Raw genomic sequence first — 19,211 nt, forward strand, 5'->3', positions numbered from 1 at the left:
TTCTCACTGGCAGCCGCCCAGCAAGGGTACAGAGAACTAAATCCCAGTCCCCTGCGCTAGTAGCAAGTGTTCTTCTCTACTGAACTGTGTCTCCAACCCCAAATTGCTAATGGCAGTGCTAATACTAAGTCTATGGAAGTATTTCTCAACCCTGAGATCCTGAAGGTTCCTCCTGGGTCAATCGCGGAGTCTGTCCGGAGGGAATCTGGGAACAACGTTAGACTGGATGGAGAAGAGACTTTACATAATCAAGGAACTTGGGAGGCTCCCATAGATCTTTCCCCTCCTTTTCTTTAAAAATAAGTCTGTGGCAGAGCTCTAAACCTTCCTCTATTTCTCTTCACCTCTACCTCCCAGGTGTCCATGCTCCCCCACAAACCCCAGTGCCTGCTACCAGAGAGCCTCACAGTATATCCCTGATCCCCTGCTGACCCAAGCCCTCACTACCTGAACACATTGTCAATCAATGCACCTCATAAAGTGGCACTGCCCATCTACTGACCCAGACCCTACCACCCAAGGACCCCTCTTACAGGCAGCACAGCTTCTGAGGGTGGGGAGATGGAATGCAGGCAGCATGGAGGTGGAATGGGGAGGAATGGTGCATGAAGGATTAAGTGGTGTGAGGGACATGAAGGCAGGGTAAGGGAGGGAGTACACAGAGGTATGATTAATGCTAAAGACCCTTGGAGAAGCTGCAACTACTGTAGAAGCAGCTTTCTGAAGTATACATACATTTTTAAAGCATTTAGATGGAGACAATGCCTCTACTAGACACCATAGGCTATCAGATAAAAAGCCAAGTATGGGGGTTTGAATAGGAATGGCCCCCAAAGCCTCATAGATTTGAATGCTATGGGAGTAGTACTATTTGAAAGGATTAGGAGGTGAGTCACTGGGGGTGAGCTTTGAGGTTTCAGAAGCCTGTGCCAGGCCAAGTCTCTTCCAGCTGCCTTCAGATCTGGATGTAGAACTCCCAGCTACCACGTCTGCCTGCATGCTGCCATGCCCCCTGCTGTGAGGATAGTGGACTAAACCTTTGAAACTGTAAGCCAGCCCAATTAAATGCTTTCTTTTATAAGAGTTGTCATGGTCTGGGCGGATCTCTGTGAGTTCGAGGCTAGCCTGGGCTACAGGGTGAGTTCCAGGACATGCTCCGAAGCTACACAGAGAAACCCTGTCTTGAAAAAAGAAAACAAACAAACAAAAAAAAGTTTCCATGGTTATGGTGTATTCTCACAGCAATAGAACACTGACCAGGTTACCAAGTGATGGGATTGGGTTGCCTTTCTGAGTTTTCGGCCAGAAGGGTCTCATAACCCCCAAACTTTACAGGCAATTGCTGTTGCTCTTGGTTACCCTCCAGACTTGATAGAGGGTAAGACCCTATTGCTGAAGACACCACATATTAGAATCATAGAACATGGAGAAACCAGGAAGCTCCACCTCTACTGGCTAGCTGGAAGGTATGAAATGCATTGCTGGGGGAGAAACGCGATCATCAGTGTTACTCAGCTGCAAACCCTGTGAGCTACAGTAATGACCAACCTGGAAAGACATGTCCATTGCACAACAGGAAAACTAATGTCATGGGAGTGACTGCTTGGGTTGGAACACTTTCCGGTTGGATTTAAGGTCCACTTCACAAGATAAAACCCATGCCTAGCACCATTAAGGATGCCAAGAACCCACGGCCAGGTAGATCGTCAGTCCTAGGGGAGAACCTACTGTTGTTCTGCTATTTTGATATGGTATTAAACCCACTCCTAAATATTTATTTGTGTAGTCACAGATCAATGTGTCTCCCCCTCTGCCATCAGAGAAGCTTCTTAGCCAGGTATAGTGGCATACTGCTTCAATTCTAGCACTCGGGAGGCAGAGGTAGGTGGATCTCTGTGAGTTTGAGGCCAGCCTGGGCTACAGAGTGAGTTCCAGAACAGTTTGGGCTAAGAAGAGAGACCTGTCTCTAAAAATCAAAAACAAAATAAGTAAATAAATAAATAGATGCTTATTTTTTTGCAGTAGATGGTAATTGACACAGAGACCCACAACTGGCCAAGGTGCAGAGAATAAGAGACCATGGAGTGCTCAGCCCTAAATGGGACATCTGTATCACACCCCTCTTCCTCAGGCTCAGAGGTCATCCCTGAAGAAGGATCAGAACAGTAGGAAGAGCCTGAGGCAATGGATCACTACAGCTTTCTATATTTCTCTGTCTGGGTTTTTACCAGCCCTGCTCTTTCTCCATGTCCCTGTCTTCTTGACCTCCTGCCCAGACTCTGAAGCACCTCCACCAAATACGAGTCTTCCTCCTGATTCACTGCTCCACACTGCATTTCTCCATTCCAAAGGCCCTTTGTGGGTCTCAGACATAAATGCTCAAGAACTTCCCAAGGCTTTCCATTGTCGAAGACCAAACTCAATTGGTGTGGTGGGCACAGTAGGAAGGCCATGAGGACTCACATTATTTTGTCTCCTCCAGGTACTGTCCCCCAACCCACCACTTTCCTGGAAGATGGGATAGATGATAATGATGAGTTTTATCCAGAGAAAGGCTCAGCTTGATCCTCTAGGGCCCCCCATATTGCCTCATGTCCACCCAGGACTAGGATAGGCTGAGGCCCATGTAGGCTGTGACAGTATCTCCATATTTTCCTCCTGTCTGCAAGGCAGGGCCCAGACCTCCAAGCTGACCCTAGCAATGGGACCTTCCTCTCACTGGATAACACTCCCTGGTGGTGTTTAGGTCTCATCAGAGAAGAACCCAGACTTGAGCTCTGTGGTTTCATGTGACTATCTCTCACATCCCCTTCCCCGAGGCCCCGGTCCCAGATTTTCTGAGAACCTCCCCATCTTTGGACATTATGAGTTTCACAGACCGCACATATGCAATGCTGCTCTCCACAATGGAGACCACAGTACCTCTCTCTACCAGAGCCTATCTCCCTCCCTCCCTTCCCACTGTTCCTCCTCATAAGAATTCTAGAAGCTTCTCTAGTGCCACAGCACAGCTGGAAGAAGAGATTTCCCAATGTGATCTGGAGATGCCTGTTTAACCATGGACCTGCAACTCTTTGCTCCCTATGAGCATCACTTCCTTCCTCCCACCTCCTGCCTTCTCACCCTGACCTTCTCCACATTTCACCTCTTGGAAAGATTTGAGTAGCTCATGAGGTCTGTTTGCAAAAACATTCTCCAGCAAAGGCGAAGCCATTGTCCAGGAGAGAAACAGTCCTTGAGCTGGAGCCACCCCAGATCCAGATTAGAAAGATGCTGAGGATAAAAACTGAGAAGGAGAAGCCACAGGGAACACTGTGGAAGATGGGGTGGAAAGATTGTAAGAGCCAGAGGATCGAGGAGTTTGCTGTGAAATGGTGTCTCCAAGGAATGTCAGAAGCTATGCCTATAATGTCTCATCAACATGGACAAGGACATCAATAGACATGTTATAGATGAATGGGTGGGGGAAATCTACAAGGTCTCAACCCTGCACAAAGAACTATAGGCAGCTAAGAAATGATGAGAGCTGGAGAAATAGCTTTTCCAAGTCATCCAATATCAAATGGTCAACCCTGAACACATACATACAAGTTAATACTATACAGACTGAGCAGGTTGTAGTTATATATTTAGAAATATATATATATGTGTGTGTGTGTGTGTGTGTGTGTGTGTGTGTGTGTGTATGCCTATACATATATGCAAGTAACGACAATTTATGAAACAATTGAACAAGGAGGGGTACATTGGAGAGTTTAGATGGAAGAAAGGGAAGGGGTAATGATGTAAATATATTATAATCTCAAAAAATAAAAAAAATGAAAATAAAAGAAGCAATTTTTGAAAAGGAGAAGTTGTAGCTTGAAGGGCAGGCTTTTCTGTTGTTTCTTTTTTTTTTTTTGTGGTTGGTGCATGAGGATGTGCCAGGAATCTACCTTGACAAAGCTCCTGGTAACTCTCTATAGGCTATAGAGAGCCCATGCATTAATTTAGTATCTCAGATTTGAGGCTGCAAGCCAGCTACTCATTGGCAAATTGATCATATTTGTGGATGTTAAACCAACAATTTTTCCCTTAAGGGAGCCTATTCAAGGCCAGCCAGGGCCACATAGTGAGACCCTGTCTCAACACACAAATGAGCAACTCTCACCCCAAAACAAAACACAGCAAGGACCCACCCATCCAACCCACCTCACCCCACCCCAAGCCGTGAGAAGGCTTTGTGTATTTATGAGATCCTTGGAGAACTTGGAAGGGAACGTAAGAGAATCTAAACAGACTCACATAGCCAGAGCTGTGGGCTGAGAAGTCCTTGCCCAGAGAGAAGATGCAAGAAGTTGCTAAGGAAGAGAATGGAGAAGGCCTACGAAGGCATGTGGCTGTGCCCTGCAACATACAGAAACCTGGAAAACATGGTGTGAAGTAAAAGAGGGGAGAGGGGACTAGGGTGAGATTTCTTAACAGGTTGGGCTTGAGGGGGTGGTTAAGTGTGACAAAATATCTGGAATTAGACACCGTAGTTGTATAGTGTCGTAAATAAATTAAAAATACATCTGGATGTAGGTCCACGTGCCTATAATGCCAGCATTTGGGAAATGAAGGAAAGCAAGTCATCTTTGAACACATGTAAGATTTGAGGATGGTCTGAGCTACATGAGACTCTGTCTTGAAATACTAAACTAAAAAAATTATTCAGTTTTGGTATATGAATTTCATCTCAATTTAAACATACACGAGGGCTGGGAGTTGCCATAGCAAAGAGTTTGCTCTAGACTCACAGTGGAATCTTGCTCCCCTACTCACTTGGAGTGTGATGTCGTGTGTGACCTCTGTTACTCATCAGTAAAGGGGATCGTGACCCTAAACACACGGGAATATGATGGAGACGACTCAAGAGAGACAATAAGCAGTCTATTGTCTATTAGCACAGACCACGGAGTACAGGGTGTGGATACGTTGGGACTGTAGCTGCTAAAAGCATGAGAAAAGTGACACAGAATTAGCTGTGGCCTTCAGAAGTCTCTCTGTTCATACTTCAAGGCAGGCACTTGACTGTTTTTTTTTTCCAATTCCATTCACAGGAGAGAACATGATGCCACAGATGGACAGAAGTGGGGACACTGAAATCCATTGACTCTCTTTTCTCAACTCATTCAGCGGGGCAGGAAGTGAATCTGGTACGTTGGGGGTATTTTGCTTACACCACTGCACTTGGGAGTGAGGTTAATGTCCTCAGGAGCCACAGGACTGGACACGGAGAAGTTCTGGAGGATGGTGGTGAAGAAAAGGAACAACTGGTTGCGGGCAATGCCTTCACCAAGACAAATGCGCTTTCCTGTGGGCACAGAGGATGAGCCATGTGAACCTCAGGGCAGTATACAACCTTCAGACTGTCCCGTCCCATCCCCAAACACAGACAACTGTGCGCATTACAATGAATAAGTGTGAGTTTGACTCTTAACCTGCAATTCTAAGACACTATAAAGAAGTTCTCCACACCTCAAATAATGCTTGTAAAATATTAGATGGATGACCAGCATTTACTTGTGACAGAGTTGGATTTCCAAAGCATCCATTGCCCCAGAGGAAGTAAGAACCAACTTAGAGTTGGGTATGGATAGGTGTGTGTGTGTGTGTGTGTGTGTGTGTGTGTGTGTGTGTGTGTATACATTTGTAACATGACATTGTTAGTATTCTTAATTTCTCTCATGAGGACAATGGCACCCAGCTCATAAGGCTATTGTGAGCACAAAGTTAATGTTTGTAATGACTCTTCAATTGACACCTGGCTGATACTAATAGTTATATATGAGCCAGGCATGATTGTGCATGGATATAATCCCAGCATGTGAGAAGTTGATGCAGGTGGATCATGAGTTCAAAACTGCCTGGGCTGTAGCACAAGATTCCATCTTAGAAACCAACAGGAGGAGAAGGAAGGTGAAGAGGAAGAAGAGGAAAGAAGGGAGGGTGAGAGAGGAGAGAAAGGAAGAGGAAGACAGATGCTCTGGATCTCCCCCACTCTCCCCCACCCCTTTCTGGTCTCAGCCCTAGATCAATGAACTTCAACAAGTTCCTGAAGACAATTGTTCACACAGTTGAGAATGGGCAGGAGCACATGAAAAGGGCCTATGGCACCCACAGGATTCTCTGAGTTATAAGGAGCCTTGTTGATTTGTCACGTGGTCATGGAACACCACAGAGCAATGGGAGCCTGAAAGCCCAGGCAGAGGCTCCACCTCCTGCCCTGTACCTCAGAGATTCTTAATCTGCAACTGACCACCACAGGCCTCCAGGTGGAGGAGAGATTTCCCAGCAACCCCTGTGCCCTCCAGTTGTTGGGAAATTGTGCCTGTATAGGGGTGTCTAGGGAAAGCACCTATCTACTAGGGCACCTCCTTTTCAGAACTTAGGTGAGATGAGCTTAGAAATTCATGGAGCATCTCTCTGAGACAGTTCTCTCAGAACTGGTTTTGTGACCCAGATTGTTCCAGAGCAGCTTTTGATTGCTGATCTCACTCTCTAAACAATGTCCCCATGCCTGGAGCTGGCGATTTGGACACTGTTCATGTCTCTTTGGCTCTAACATATTTTGGCTCCATTTTTTTTCCTTGCTGGCCAGGGCAATCAACTTGTATCTTTTTACCCACCAGAAACTATTTTTCTTTCACTTTTTCCCTTTTCTGCTTATTTGTGTCTAAACTCCCTATTGTTTCTCTCTCCTCCTTCCCCTTCTCTGTCTCTCTCTCTCTCCCCCGTTCTTTCTCTCCCTCTCCTCTCTTTTCCCCCTCCTGTTCCCTCTTTGTCACTTGCTCATTCAGCATCTTCTTCTTTATGTTCCTTTGGTCTATTTCTTATTCTGATCCTCTCCCTCCTTATTTTCCATCACCCCCCTCTCCTGTTCTTACACTTCCATCTCCTTATAACACCTCTCCCTCCCATTCTTCTATTGTCTCATTTCACTTTTCATCTATCATAAAATGCCTCTTCCTGCATGGTCTTCTTATGTCTTGATTCCAATTCGGTTGTTATGACAAATATCCTGACAAAAAAGCAGCAGAGTTGAGGAAAGTGTTTAGTTTTGAGTTACAGGTCCAGATCATTAACTGCCACACCAGAGGAGTCAAAGAAACAAGAGCTGGAGACAACTGGTCAACCCACATCCACAGGCAAGAGCATGCTGCCTACTTCCTCAGAGCTCAGCTTAGACCTCATATCTCTTACATGGGCCTGGACCCCAAATTAGGAGTAACGCCACCCACATGGCCTGGGTCTTCCCATATCAGTGATCAAATAAGCAAACCTCCCATAGATTATCATAAGATAGGCAATTCCTCAACTGAAACCCTCTCCCCAGATGATTCTAGATTGTCATGTTGATAACACCGAGCAGAGAATCTTGTTCCCGTCTCACTGTGCCTCTTCTTTTTAAGATCTCTGTTTCAATTCCATTGTCTCTCCATTGCCTAGTTGTTTCCAGACATAATTCTCTGCATTCCTGATGTCCTCTAAACTTACAACTATGGAATAGAGAAATTCACATTTATCCCACTTTACATGTCCCCACACTGAATAAAGATTAAATAGGGGAGAAAACCCATACACTGGACATTTCAGGGTGGAGCTGAGCCCTGGGTCACTGAAGTCACTATGACACTCAACTCTAGACAGTTTTTGCCTAGGGATGTGGTTTGGTGGTAGAGCCCCTGCCTAGAATCTCCCAGGGCTGGGGGTATGGCTCAGTGATAGAGCACCTGCCTAACATTTTCAAAGCCCTAGGTTCAATAATTATCACAGAAGGAAAAGTTCTAAGGAGTCCTTTCTTGGACTTTCCTTTCTCCCCAAGATAAGGAATCTATCTACATGAATGGAGTTTTTCATGACTAGAGCTTGTTAAAATGAATTCAGTTTGGCATAAGGCTGACCATATACACAACAGGAACTATTCAGACTTCATTAGTAGTGAACTGTAAAATGAATTGAGATTATATTGTGTCAGCAAGTAGCTATTCTGCCAGCAAATAACTGGGTCAGAGCCAAACATAGCAGTGAGCCAATTCCAGGATGCCAACAACTACAGCACGGCCAGGTAAAAGAAAAGTGGAGCTGGCACAAGTCAAGTTGTATCCATATGCCCCACTCCATATAGCTCACCTCCTACCCACACTACTAACTGCGAACTTTCTCTGGTTCAGGATATTATCCATCATGGATGGTTTCTTTGCTCAAATAAATGCTAGTAATTTTGATTTCTCTTACAGTTGAACAAGTCAGAATATTTACTGCAAGCAGAGACAAGCATGTCAAGACATGCCCCATCTCCCCAGTGCTCACAGCTAAAGTCAGTGCCTCCCCAGCCATCAAGCCCCTACACAGTTCACAGCAGTGTTCATAGATGATGTCACTTGTTCTTGCTGCTGTTTCTTAAGAAAATGCATTTGCTCAGGTTTAGAGCATTTTAAATAATTTTCCAAAGTCCTGATGGCCAGAATGCTCCTTTAGTTCGAGAGTCCCCTGGTGGGGCTGTAGCCATGGAGAATAGGAAAGCAGCTGGAACAGACTCAGTAAACATGGTCGTAGTCCTGACTGTGTCCCACAGGATGAGCCTGCCCTCTAGTGTCTGGGAAAGGAAGCACAAGTGGGTCTCACCTATAGAGAAGGGCATGAAAGCTTCATTTTTCTTCAGTGCCCCATTGGCATCCAGGAAGTGGTCAGGATTGAAGGTGTCTGGTTGTTCAAAGTACCGTGGATCATGGAGAGCTGCACTCAGGATGGGGTACACTTCAGTGTTCTAGGAGACATTATGAGCCACAAAGATATTAGCATATTCTGACTCTCACCTGCAGTCAACCAATCAATAAGAACTAGAGAAGGCTGGGAAACCACACACAGGCTGAACTAGGTTTGAGGGGAATGCAGGAGGCTCATGGCATAGAGATGTGGAAAGGCACCTGGTCTCACCTTGGGGAGTAGGTACCCTCGGAACAAAGTGTCTTTGGTGACCCTGTGTGGCAGACCAATCGGGACAAGATCTGAAAATCTCTGAATCTCATGGATGACAGCCTCAGTGTAAGGCATTTTGGTGCGGTCGTCAAGGGTTGGTAGGCAGTGTGAGCCGATCACCTGATCGACCTCCTTTTGGACTTTCTCTGCACAGAAAAGGGAGACAACAGACAATGGCTGCCCTTCTTTCATGGATGTGTGACTCTGTTTTCTGCCAGCTAATAGCTTAGGAACAGTGCAGAGCAAGTAGACTCTGCTGACAAAGACACAATGCACTCTTGGACATGCACACCTGTGCTTCCCTGATGCACCTGCCTCTCCAGCCATGCTTAGAGCTATATTAGAGTCCCTCTCAAAAGCTCCAACCTTGCTTGTAAAAGATAGAAATGGGTCAGGCAGTAGTGGTGCAAGCCCGGCACTCGGGAGGCAGAGCCAGGCCAATCTCTGTGAGTCCGAGGCCAGCCTGGGCTACGGAATGAGTTCCAGGAAAGGCGCAAAGCTACACAGAGAAACCCTGTCTCAAAAAACAAAAACAAAAACTAAAACCAAAACAAAAAAAAGAAAGAAAAAGAAAAAAGATAGAAATGGAAAACCTATAGCAAAGGACTGTTTCATCTATCAATGTGGAGTGAGGACTGGAGGGGGAGATGGTAAGAATTTTCCCCATTTGAAATGTAATGAGTGTTATAAATTGCATTCCTACATATCACACACACATGCATGCCTTTGCATGGAATTTAAAAATCCAGGCTCAATGGATAAGAGAACTGGATGCCCTTACAGAGGACCTGGGTTCAATTCCCAGCACCAACATGGTGGCTCACACTGTCTGTGACCCCAGGTCTAGGAGATCTGACACCTTCACACAGACATATATGCAGGCAAATAATCTGAGGCTATAGCCTCAGGAATAAAGGGAAGTAAATTAATCTGTGTATAACTGAATATCAAATATGAATATGTTGACCAATACAATTGTAAATGAACTTGATTTGCATCCTGACAGCCTGACTTTGACATCCAGAACCCATGTGAGGGTGGAGGAGAGACCTAACTACACAAAGCTGTCTTCTCACCTCCACACATGAGCTGGGGCAGGCACACTCACAGTAACATCACATTTTTAGAATGTGACTGTGTAAGTCTCATCCACACAAACCTCCACAGCCAAAAGGGAGCTAGATGATCCCTCAACGGGCCGCCTATGGCGCACCTGCAATGTGGGGGTATTTGAGCATGAGCAGGAAGCCATAGCGGAGCGTGGTGCTGCTGGTCTCGGTGCCAGCAAAGAAGAGAGACAGCACGGAGATCATGAGGTTCTGGTGATGGAACTCCGTGTGTGGGTTGGACTTCTCCTGGTTCCAGACGGGAGAGAGGAGGGAGGGTCAGGGATGACTGAGTCCTCACAGGGAGATGCTCACACACCCTGAGAACTATCCTTCTGTCTCACACTATATAAACCACATGGCATTTCTCAGTCCTGACAATGCCACTGGCTCTCTGTTTGTTTTGTCTTCTCTCTTGACTTTGCTCTCTGGTATTTATCACGTTTTGTCTCCCAGGCTCTTTCTTACTCTGAGCTCTTTTCTGCTTTTTGTCCCTTGCCCTGTGTTTCTTCCACAGCCTTCTTTCTCCCTATTTCATTTTCTCCTCCCTTTCTCTAGTCTTCTATTTCTAGATTCTTCTGCATTTCCTCCACTCCATTTCCTATATCTCCCCCCATCCTCTGCCCCCTTTTCCTCTGCTCACATCCCCAGCCTTCACTCTCACCCATCACTTCTCTCATTCATGCAGGACTTACCTTCTCCATGCGTAGAAGGTAGGTATCGATGAAGTCCCTTGGATTGCTGGGGTCCAAGGTTGCCCTGTGCTTCTCCACACTCTGGCCAATGTAGTCGAGGATTTCCTGCATGTTTTTGAAGATTTGCTTGTGGACACCAGGAAAGTACTTCAGGAAGCCAGAAAAGAGTTCAAACACCTGCAAGAAAGGAGGACCCAGAGGTAACCTGGAGCTAGCAGGTCTCAGGAAGTGGCCAGTGATCCTATGTCCACAGACTTTATGAAGGAACACACACACACACACACCTCATACATGTACACCGTACACATGCATGCTTTTGGATCATATCTTTGAATCAGTCTCTAACCTTTGTTTTATATTCTCTGTATCCCCCTTTCCCTCTCCTCTGCTCTCTCACAATCCCTCTTGCTGTTTTGTCTTTATTAGTTTTAAGTTGCAGGGTATTGTATTTTTGGACACATTTATGCCAGACTGGCTTTAAACTCCATATGTAGCCAAAAATCACCCCAAATTTCTGATACCCCAGCCCCTACTATCAAAATAGTGGAATCTCATGTGCTGTATACCACCACATCCAGGGATTGAACTCAGGAGTTCATGCATGAAATATGAAGTCCTTTGTTCTCTAAGGCACAGCTGCACCACCCACACCATCATTTTCTCATGTCTGGATGGCTCTGTATTTCTACATTCAAGTCTCCCCACCCTGTTTAACATTCCTCCCTCGCTCTATTCCTCCCTCCTTCCAGGCCTCAGGCTCCTTGCCTCTCCATGTTGTCTCTGCCTTTCTTCCAGCCCTAAGACACACCCTTCTTTGCCCACAGAGGAGTCTCTTTTTTCCTCTGCTCTGGATGCTCCTCTCTTCCCACCCACTGACCTGGCTGGAGAATGTGCTCATGAGTGAGCTGATCTGAAAGAACAGGTCCAGCAGGTGAAGGAACTGGCGGTCTTTGTAGTCAAAGCGCTCTCCAAAGACAATGGAGCAGATGATGTTGGCTGTGATGCACTGGAAGAGGAAGGTGGGGTCCATGGGGGCTCCTGGAGGAGATGGATGCAGGACAGAAGGCAGAGGATATAGAACCAGGGAACATTTGGCTTCAGCCCCAGCTCTGTGAGGCTGCCCCCACCACTCACTACTTGAAGAACAGCAAGAGTGGCTACAACATTTCCATATATGATGCACATGAGTCTAGGCTCTTCATTCAGAGATGCATGCATTCTTTTATTTAACTTCTTTCAATATGGTACAGAATATGGGATGCTATTTGTGTACACAGAAAGGGAGGGACCTTCACTAAGGCAACTCAGCTAATCATGGCTGGGACTAGGATGCAAGATGGAGAGGTAGAGTGTGTGTAATCAGTCTCCACCCTGCACCTCCTCCCAGGACAACATTCTGACTTTGAGCTGATGGCTAACTCCCACTGGCAGGAATGGTGCAGAGAAGGATTCAGGGAATGCCTGTGTGAATTTACAATCCCTGCACACTCCATGCCCATCGGCCAGTCCTCCTTCATCTCTTCTCTGACTTCTGGGCTCTGTGGTGTTCCAGAAGCCATCAGCACCTGCTGTCTGCCGCCTTTGTATGTCAGGTTCAGTCATGAACCCTGATGGTTGGAGGGCTGTTGTCTGTTCAACAGTATTGAGCTAGTATTTCCCCTCATCCTGGGGCTGACTTGCCTGTGGTCTCTGATTCCATGTAGATCCTTCCCTGGGGCTCATCACCTTCACTCTCAGCCTTAGAGCTCACTTCTCTTCCTTTGGGTCCCTCCATCTCTGACTGCTTTCTCCAGTCATTCTTCCCAGCCTCTGCACCTTTCTTCCCTCCTGCCTCTGCCCTGACCTCTCAGATCTCCAGAGAAAGGTCAATAAGAGACGACCAATGTCCCGTGTATAGAAATGGAGGTGCAAACAACAGTCACGTCACCAATACGCCCTTGATGTAAAGACCCCTCAAGTCCCCAGAAGTGCCTCTGAGTTCACCCAGAGTCAAACTCCCATCAGCCTCTGTGCTCACTGCTGCTCACCAGCACAACCACAAGGAAGAAAACACAGTTCCCTGCTTAGAACATGTCTGCAGTTCCTCCTGCCCCTTCCCTCTCAGTCACCTAGGGTCTGCCTTTGTCTTTGATAAGACCACCAGTACTTAACCTGTGGGTCATGACCCCCCTGGGGTTCAAACAACAAAGGAGTTGCCTAAGACCATTGGAGAACACAGATATTTATATTACTATTCATAACAGTAGCAAAATTACAGTTATGAAGGAGCAACAAAAATGATTTTTTGATAAGGGGTCACCACAACATGAGGAACTGTATTAAAATGTTGCAGCATTAGGAAGGCTGAGAATCACTGGATTAAGACCATCTGGGCGGCGGTGTGGCAAAGGATAAGCCAAGTGGTCTTGAACTCTATATGCAGTAGAAGATGACCTTGAAAATCTCAACATCCTGGCTCCACCTCCAGAGTGCTGGGATTACAAACATATATGACCATGCCCACGAAACATTCTACAACACACTTATACCCACACGCATATATGTTTTTGAGACAGAACCTTACAATGTAGAGAGGACTGTCCTTGAATTGATGACCACATTTTTTTTTTGCCTTTTGAGTCCTTAGAGGACCAGTGTGCACCAACCAACAAAGAAAATTAATGCACGGAATGATTTTTCTGAACAAAAGTGACCACCATGGTCAATCTGTGTCTCTGACTTATTTGTGCACAATATGGACCTCATAATTCCTTTTCTGTCTCTGTATGTCTCTATCTACACCTTTGTCCATACCCACTCTTTTTACACACACACACACACACACACACACACACACACACACACACACACACACCACATCTCTTTTCTGTCTCTAATTCTCTTACTCTCTGTGTGCATGTATGTGTGTTTCTCTACCCTCATATGCCTCTTTCTCTTTCCATGATTGTGCACTCAGATCCCTGTATCACCATCTTCTTTTATGCCCATTCTCAGAGACTCACCCTGGGATTTCTGCAGCTCCTCCACCAGACATTGGGCCTCCTCCTTTATCCGCTCCTCCACACTCCGCTTCCCCATCCCAAAATCCTTCATGGTGGCCATAGAGAATCGCCGAAGGGTCTTCCAGCATTCCCCATTGGCAAAGATCAATCCTAAGAAGGAGAAGCATGGGTAGGATACACTGGAAGTTAAGAGAACCTGAGTCCTTCCCCACAGCTCGGGCTCCACCTTCCTGGACCACATCCTCCACTCCACACTGTCCCATATCTCACCATATCCCTGTACAATTGGCTCAAACACAGCAACTGTCCCACGACCAGAGAAAGCCTCAGCTTGGTCCACCAGAGCCTCCCTTATGGCCTCTGTCCCACACAGCATGACCACGGGCCTCGGTCCCAGGTGCACTGTGAACACATCTCCATATTTTTCTCGAAGCTACCAAGCATAAGGGCACCAGGGTTGTTGTTAGTCAGTGCAGATGATATTGTTATGCTGTGAAAACACTTAGACAGAGACTGGTAAATAGGAACCCCTCCCCTGGCCACCCTTCCCCTTCTGGGAACCTAAGAGTTAGTTCCCCACATAGCCAGGGTCTGCACTGATTGGTTGGATGTTCTAATCAGTACACCAGTACTGTAGAGGTGAGATGCAGCTCTAGACACATGCTTATAATCCTAGCTTTGAAGTGATAGAGCCCAGAGAATCAGTAGTCATGTTTGGGTATATATCCAGTTAGAAGCCATCCTGGGCTACCTAAGGCTCTATCTTGATGGGAGAATTCCCACAGACCTACAGCCCATTTGACTCTGGAGTGTTAGCACCTAGCCTTGATCTGCCTTTTGTGATTGCTGCCTCCTGTCTCCATATCTTCTGTTTGAAGTCTTAGCTGAGAGTTTTCCTAGGGGATCAAAGCCTTCGCAAACTGAGTTTAAGAACAACCCAGAACACTGTGGTATTATTACTGAGAATTTGCATTTGGTATTGTCTCTCTGGGGCTTTACATAGGAAGCTTTGGTATATGGAGTTGACTTGCTAAAGGTGTATAATAATAAAAGGGCCATTGCTCAGCAAGAGTGGACCAGTCTATAGAGAAAAATTCCCTCTGCAGCTGGGAAAAACTAAAGAGTCATCCTCGAGGTGCCTCTGTCTCATGATTCCACAGACCCGTGTGAACCTACAGCCACACCTGATTTAAAACAATATCTCAAAATAAAATAAACAGATATGATCTAGATATAGGTATGAATATAAATATAGATATAGATGCAGAACCTTGCTCATACCATTCAGTCTGGCCATCTGTCCCTGGAATCTCAATCAAGAACCATGTTTCCTGTGACCCAGCTTCAACCTGTCCAATGCCTTCTCACAATGTTCTAGAGAATGGTCCTGACCCACCCACTGGGTTACATGGGAAGGGAAAGGGATAGTCACCTGGTGGTGGACTTGAATGTGAGTCATGACTACAGCGCACACAGTTGGAAAATACCTGACAATGCAACCATCTGGCCATCTATAGGGAATTGATCCCAGGAATGTCACAGCCCTCAAGTGCTGAAAGCCCTTGAAGAGAATGGTGCAGTGTTTGCACATAACCCACCTTATTCTCTCATAGCCTTTAACTCACTCTACATTACAATGCAGCTAATAGAAATGAAAGGCTATGAAAACGGTCAGTGTCCAGTGTTGTTTAGGGGACAATGCTAAGGAAAACCTCTACACGTTTGATATTGACCTACTTATGTTTTCAGGCCAAGTCACAATATGGGATCTTACGCAACAATGAGCTATCAACACACAGATAAGATCAAAGATATTTTATAAAACATGAAGGAGGATCATGAGTTTGAGATTAACCTGGAAAAAGTAGGGCGACCTTGTTTCGAAAGCTAGATAAAAATAAATGGATACATGAATGATCCAGATGGGTGATCTGTTAATAACCAAGGGGTAGCAGGAGGTTGGGATTGTTGCCACTGTATCAGCTCTCTAAATGGGAAGTGGGGCCGAAGATGTGAATTGATTATTAACAAACAAGTGGTAATTGAACATGAAATCTCCCCTGTGAAGACTGGTAAAGACGGTGCCATCGTCAGCTGCGTGAATGGTCCATGGCATTTATAACTGATAAGCACTCCCTACCTACCCCACCTCCTGACCTGCCTCTCCTCCCCCTTGTTCCTGAACAAGGCAGGCTAATCCCTTGCTCTGGTAGAAGCAAAAAAAAAAAAAAAATCTGTTGATGTCTCTGACATCTTTCTTTCTCTTTGGGAACAAAAAAGCATCAAAGAGGAAAGTTGTAAACCTTTGGCACACACCTCGACACCCCTGTCACCTTTCACACTCCAAGCACAGTGACCCACACAATTCCAACCTAATAAGGTAAGGACTCGACTCTTGATCTGAGCACCATCCATCACCAATCAGCATCTCAGCTTTCATCCAGTGACCTTCCCACCTGAACCTACAGCCTAGAAGAAGTGCCTTGCTCCTCTCTCTGAGTGATCTCCAGGAGCAAATATGGGTCTAAACCCATAAGGCACAGGCCTTGTGCATGTCTCACCCGCATGAAGGAATTGAGGAGGCCTCTTCTGTCCATCTGCAAAAGGTTCCCCAAGAGGGGCAGGGGATGAGGTCCTGGTGGGAGTTGACCATGGGCCTTTGTGTGGCCCCTGACCAGGAGTAACAAAAAGCCCACGAGGAGAGCGAGGAGGAGCAGGACACTGGGCTCCATTGTCATGGTCTAACCACTGTTGACTTTACTGCACACTCCAACAGGACATTTTATGCTGAACCTGCCTCTCCGCCCAGTTGAGCAACTTCAACTGTTCCCGCCTCCTGTCTCGTCATTGTCCAGGAGTGTGAGCAGCCATACTTCCTGCTTGGGCTGCTGGTGACCTGCTCACCCTCTAGTCCATAGATGCTGCCAAGGACAATGAAACAGAACACAGGACAAAAGAACATTGGGAATAATGGATCTTGATTTCTGGGGGTGAGTGTGCACTTGTCAGCTCAGGTTTCTCTGTTTATTTACTCAGGCATGGGCCTGTGTGTGCACTGCATATGTGAAGGGATATTTCTTATGTGAATGTGCATGTGTGTGCTTTTGTGTGTTCCTTTAGATGTGTGTGTGTGTGTGTGTGTGTGTGTGTGTGTTGTGGTGATGGTGGTGGTGGTGGTGGTGGTATGTGTGTGTATTGGTTGTTTTTTCAAGATGGGATTTCTCTGTGTAGCTCTGGCTGCCCTAGAACCGATTCTGTAGACTGTACTGGCCTCAAACTCAAAGAACCTCCTCCTTTTGCCACCTGAATATTGAGATGAAAGGTGTGGGCTATGACATGTCGCTCACAAATACATTCTTGCATTGTAGGGCTATTCTGTATATTCTTGATTTCACATGTGACTTGAGTGGAGTTCCCATTTCACTGTCTTGCCTGTGACAGCCACAGATGGCAGAAAATGGAGTGACAAGAGACACAGTAATGGTGAGGCTCAGCAGTCAGGTGAAGAGAGAGGCTTCAGCCTGGCCGAGGAGCAGTTGGAGCCTCTGGGTCTCTGATCACTGTGGCTGGTGATTGCCTCCTGGCTGTCTCTCAGCACGTGGAGCTCTCTCATCTTTTCTCTGACCCATCTCTCTCTGACAGTGTCTCTGTCCCCTGTAGACTCTGAGCTGCAGGATGCTGAGACTGTCTTACTCTGTTTTCTGCTGAGGCAGAATACTAGAGACTGGGAAGTTATAATTAGTAGACATTTTAAATTTGTGCTTCTGGAAGCAGTTATTTCCAAGAACACTGCACTGATGTCTGGTGAGGCATTTGCTGCTGCATTATAACATGACATGGGGCAATCAAGTGTGCCTAAGACTGACAGAGCTAAAAAGGAGACTGAACACTCCTATAGATGACCCGCTCCTGTGCTAATGACACCAATCCATTTACAAAATGCCGTGGTTAGATGGGAGTGGGGGTGTCTCTGACCTTTTGCCTGCTCTTGTGGCCTTTTTCCTCATACTAGGTTGCATTGTCCAGCCTTCATATGATGGTTCTATCTAGTTTTTTTGCATCTTGTTATGCCATGTTTGGTGATATCCCTGGGAGGCCTCCTTCTTTTCTGAAGCAAAATGGAGGGTCAATGGATCTATGGGAGAGGGTGCATGTGGTAGGAGGAGAGGAGAGAGGGGAGGCTGTGGTCAGGATGTATTGTATGAGAGTAGAATAAATAAAAAGAAAAAAGAAAGAAAAGAATATGAAATATCTCTCACGACTCCATTTGTTTGAATGCTTGATCTTTAGTTAACAGTAGTTTTAGGATGTTCTCAGACTTGACAGAAAGAAGTAGGTTACTTGAGGGAACCTCTTCCTCACACTCTGTTCTATCTCCTTCCCACCTGCCATATGCTCCCACAGCAAACCTAGATGTCCAGCTGCCCTGCCTTCCTGCCTTGAAACTGACTCCAAATAAATCCTTCCTCATACTTGCTTCTGAGCAGATACTTAACCACAGTGACAAGGTAGCTAATGCAGGAAATCAGTACCAGGAGTGGGGTTGTTATATTATAAAACTCACCATTTTGTTCCTAGGCTGAAATTCTTTAGTAGTTTAGGCTGCTTACCACTGATCACATAACAGAGGCAGAGAAACAACAGAGGGACAGAGAGACAGACAGAGAAACAGATATAGACAGAAAGACTGAAATAATTCTACTTTCATACAACATCTTATCTCTATCTAGAGATAGGAGACACAGAGGCAAAGACAGAGAAGCTGACTTGAACTGGAACCAGGGCCATAAGGAAAGGATTTTTGACTGCCTTCCCTAACTCAAGTTCATCTAACCTGTTGCTGTGGCTGGCATTAAATCCAAATTCTTCTGGATTTCAACAGAGACTGAAAACCATCAGCTCTCCAGATGTCTTCCAGGACTGCAGCACCATGTGGGACAACTGAGGCTTACAGACTCTTGGATGGACAACTACCAAATTCTCAGCCTTTTCATTATGGGACAGTCATTGTTGCACCAGCTTGCCATAGCCTGTAAGCCAGTCTAATAAATACCATAGATGGATGCATAGGTGCTGTGGGATGGTCTGTATGTCAAATTGCTCTGATTGGTCAATAAATAAAACACTGATTGGCCAGTGGCCAGGCAGGAAGTATAGGTGGGACTAACAGAGAGGAGAGAATTGAGAGAACAGGAAGGCGGAGGGAGACACTGCCAGCCGCCGCCATGACAAGCAGCATGTGAAGACGCCGGTAAGCTATGAGCCACATGGCAAGGTATAGATTTATAGAAATGGATTAATTTAAGATATAAGAACAGTTAGCAAGAAGCCTGCCATGGCCATACAGTTTATAAGCAATATAAGTCTCTGTGTTTACTTAGTTGGGTCTGAGCGGCTGTGGGACT

The 19,211-nt window shown here is 46.0% G+C and overlaps 1 protein-coding gene and 1 long non-coding RNA gene across 2 annotated transcripts; one reads left to right on the forward strand and one right to left on the reverse strand.

The window, feature by feature from the left end:
* Window positions 1-1,275: 1,275 nt before the first annotated feature.
* LOC131924463 (uncharacterized) lies at window positions 1,276-18,869 on the forward strand. Its single transcript, XR_009382912.1, has 3 exons — window positions 1,276-1,466; window positions 5,082-5,177; window positions 18,689-18,869. It is a non-coding gene; the product is annotated as an uncharacterized LOC131924463 (long non-coding RNA).
* LOC131924428 (cytochrome P450 2B1-like) lies at window positions 5,154-16,538 on the reverse strand. Its single transcript, XM_059279714.1, has 9 exons — window positions 16,368-16,538; window positions 14,077-14,239; window positions 13,807-13,956; window positions 11,682-11,842; window positions 10,805-10,981; window positions 10,217-10,358; window positions 8,962-9,149; window positions 8,650-8,791; window positions 5,154-5,335 (listed from the first exon to the last, which is right to left on the reverse strand). Exons 1-9 carry the CDS (start codon window positions 16,536-16,538, stop codon window positions 5,154-5,156), a joined length of 1,476 nt encoding a protein of 491 aa, XP_059135697.1.
* Window positions 18,870-19,211: the final 342 nt, after the last annotated feature.

Source organism: Peromyscus eremicus, chromosome 1 (genome assembly GCF_949786415.1).
Source record: "Peromyscus eremicus chromosome 1, PerEre_H2_v1, whole genome shotgun sequence".
In the NCBI taxonomy this organism is placed as follows: Eukaryota; Metazoa; Chordata; class Mammalia; order Rodentia; family Cricetidae; genus Peromyscus; species Peromyscus eremicus.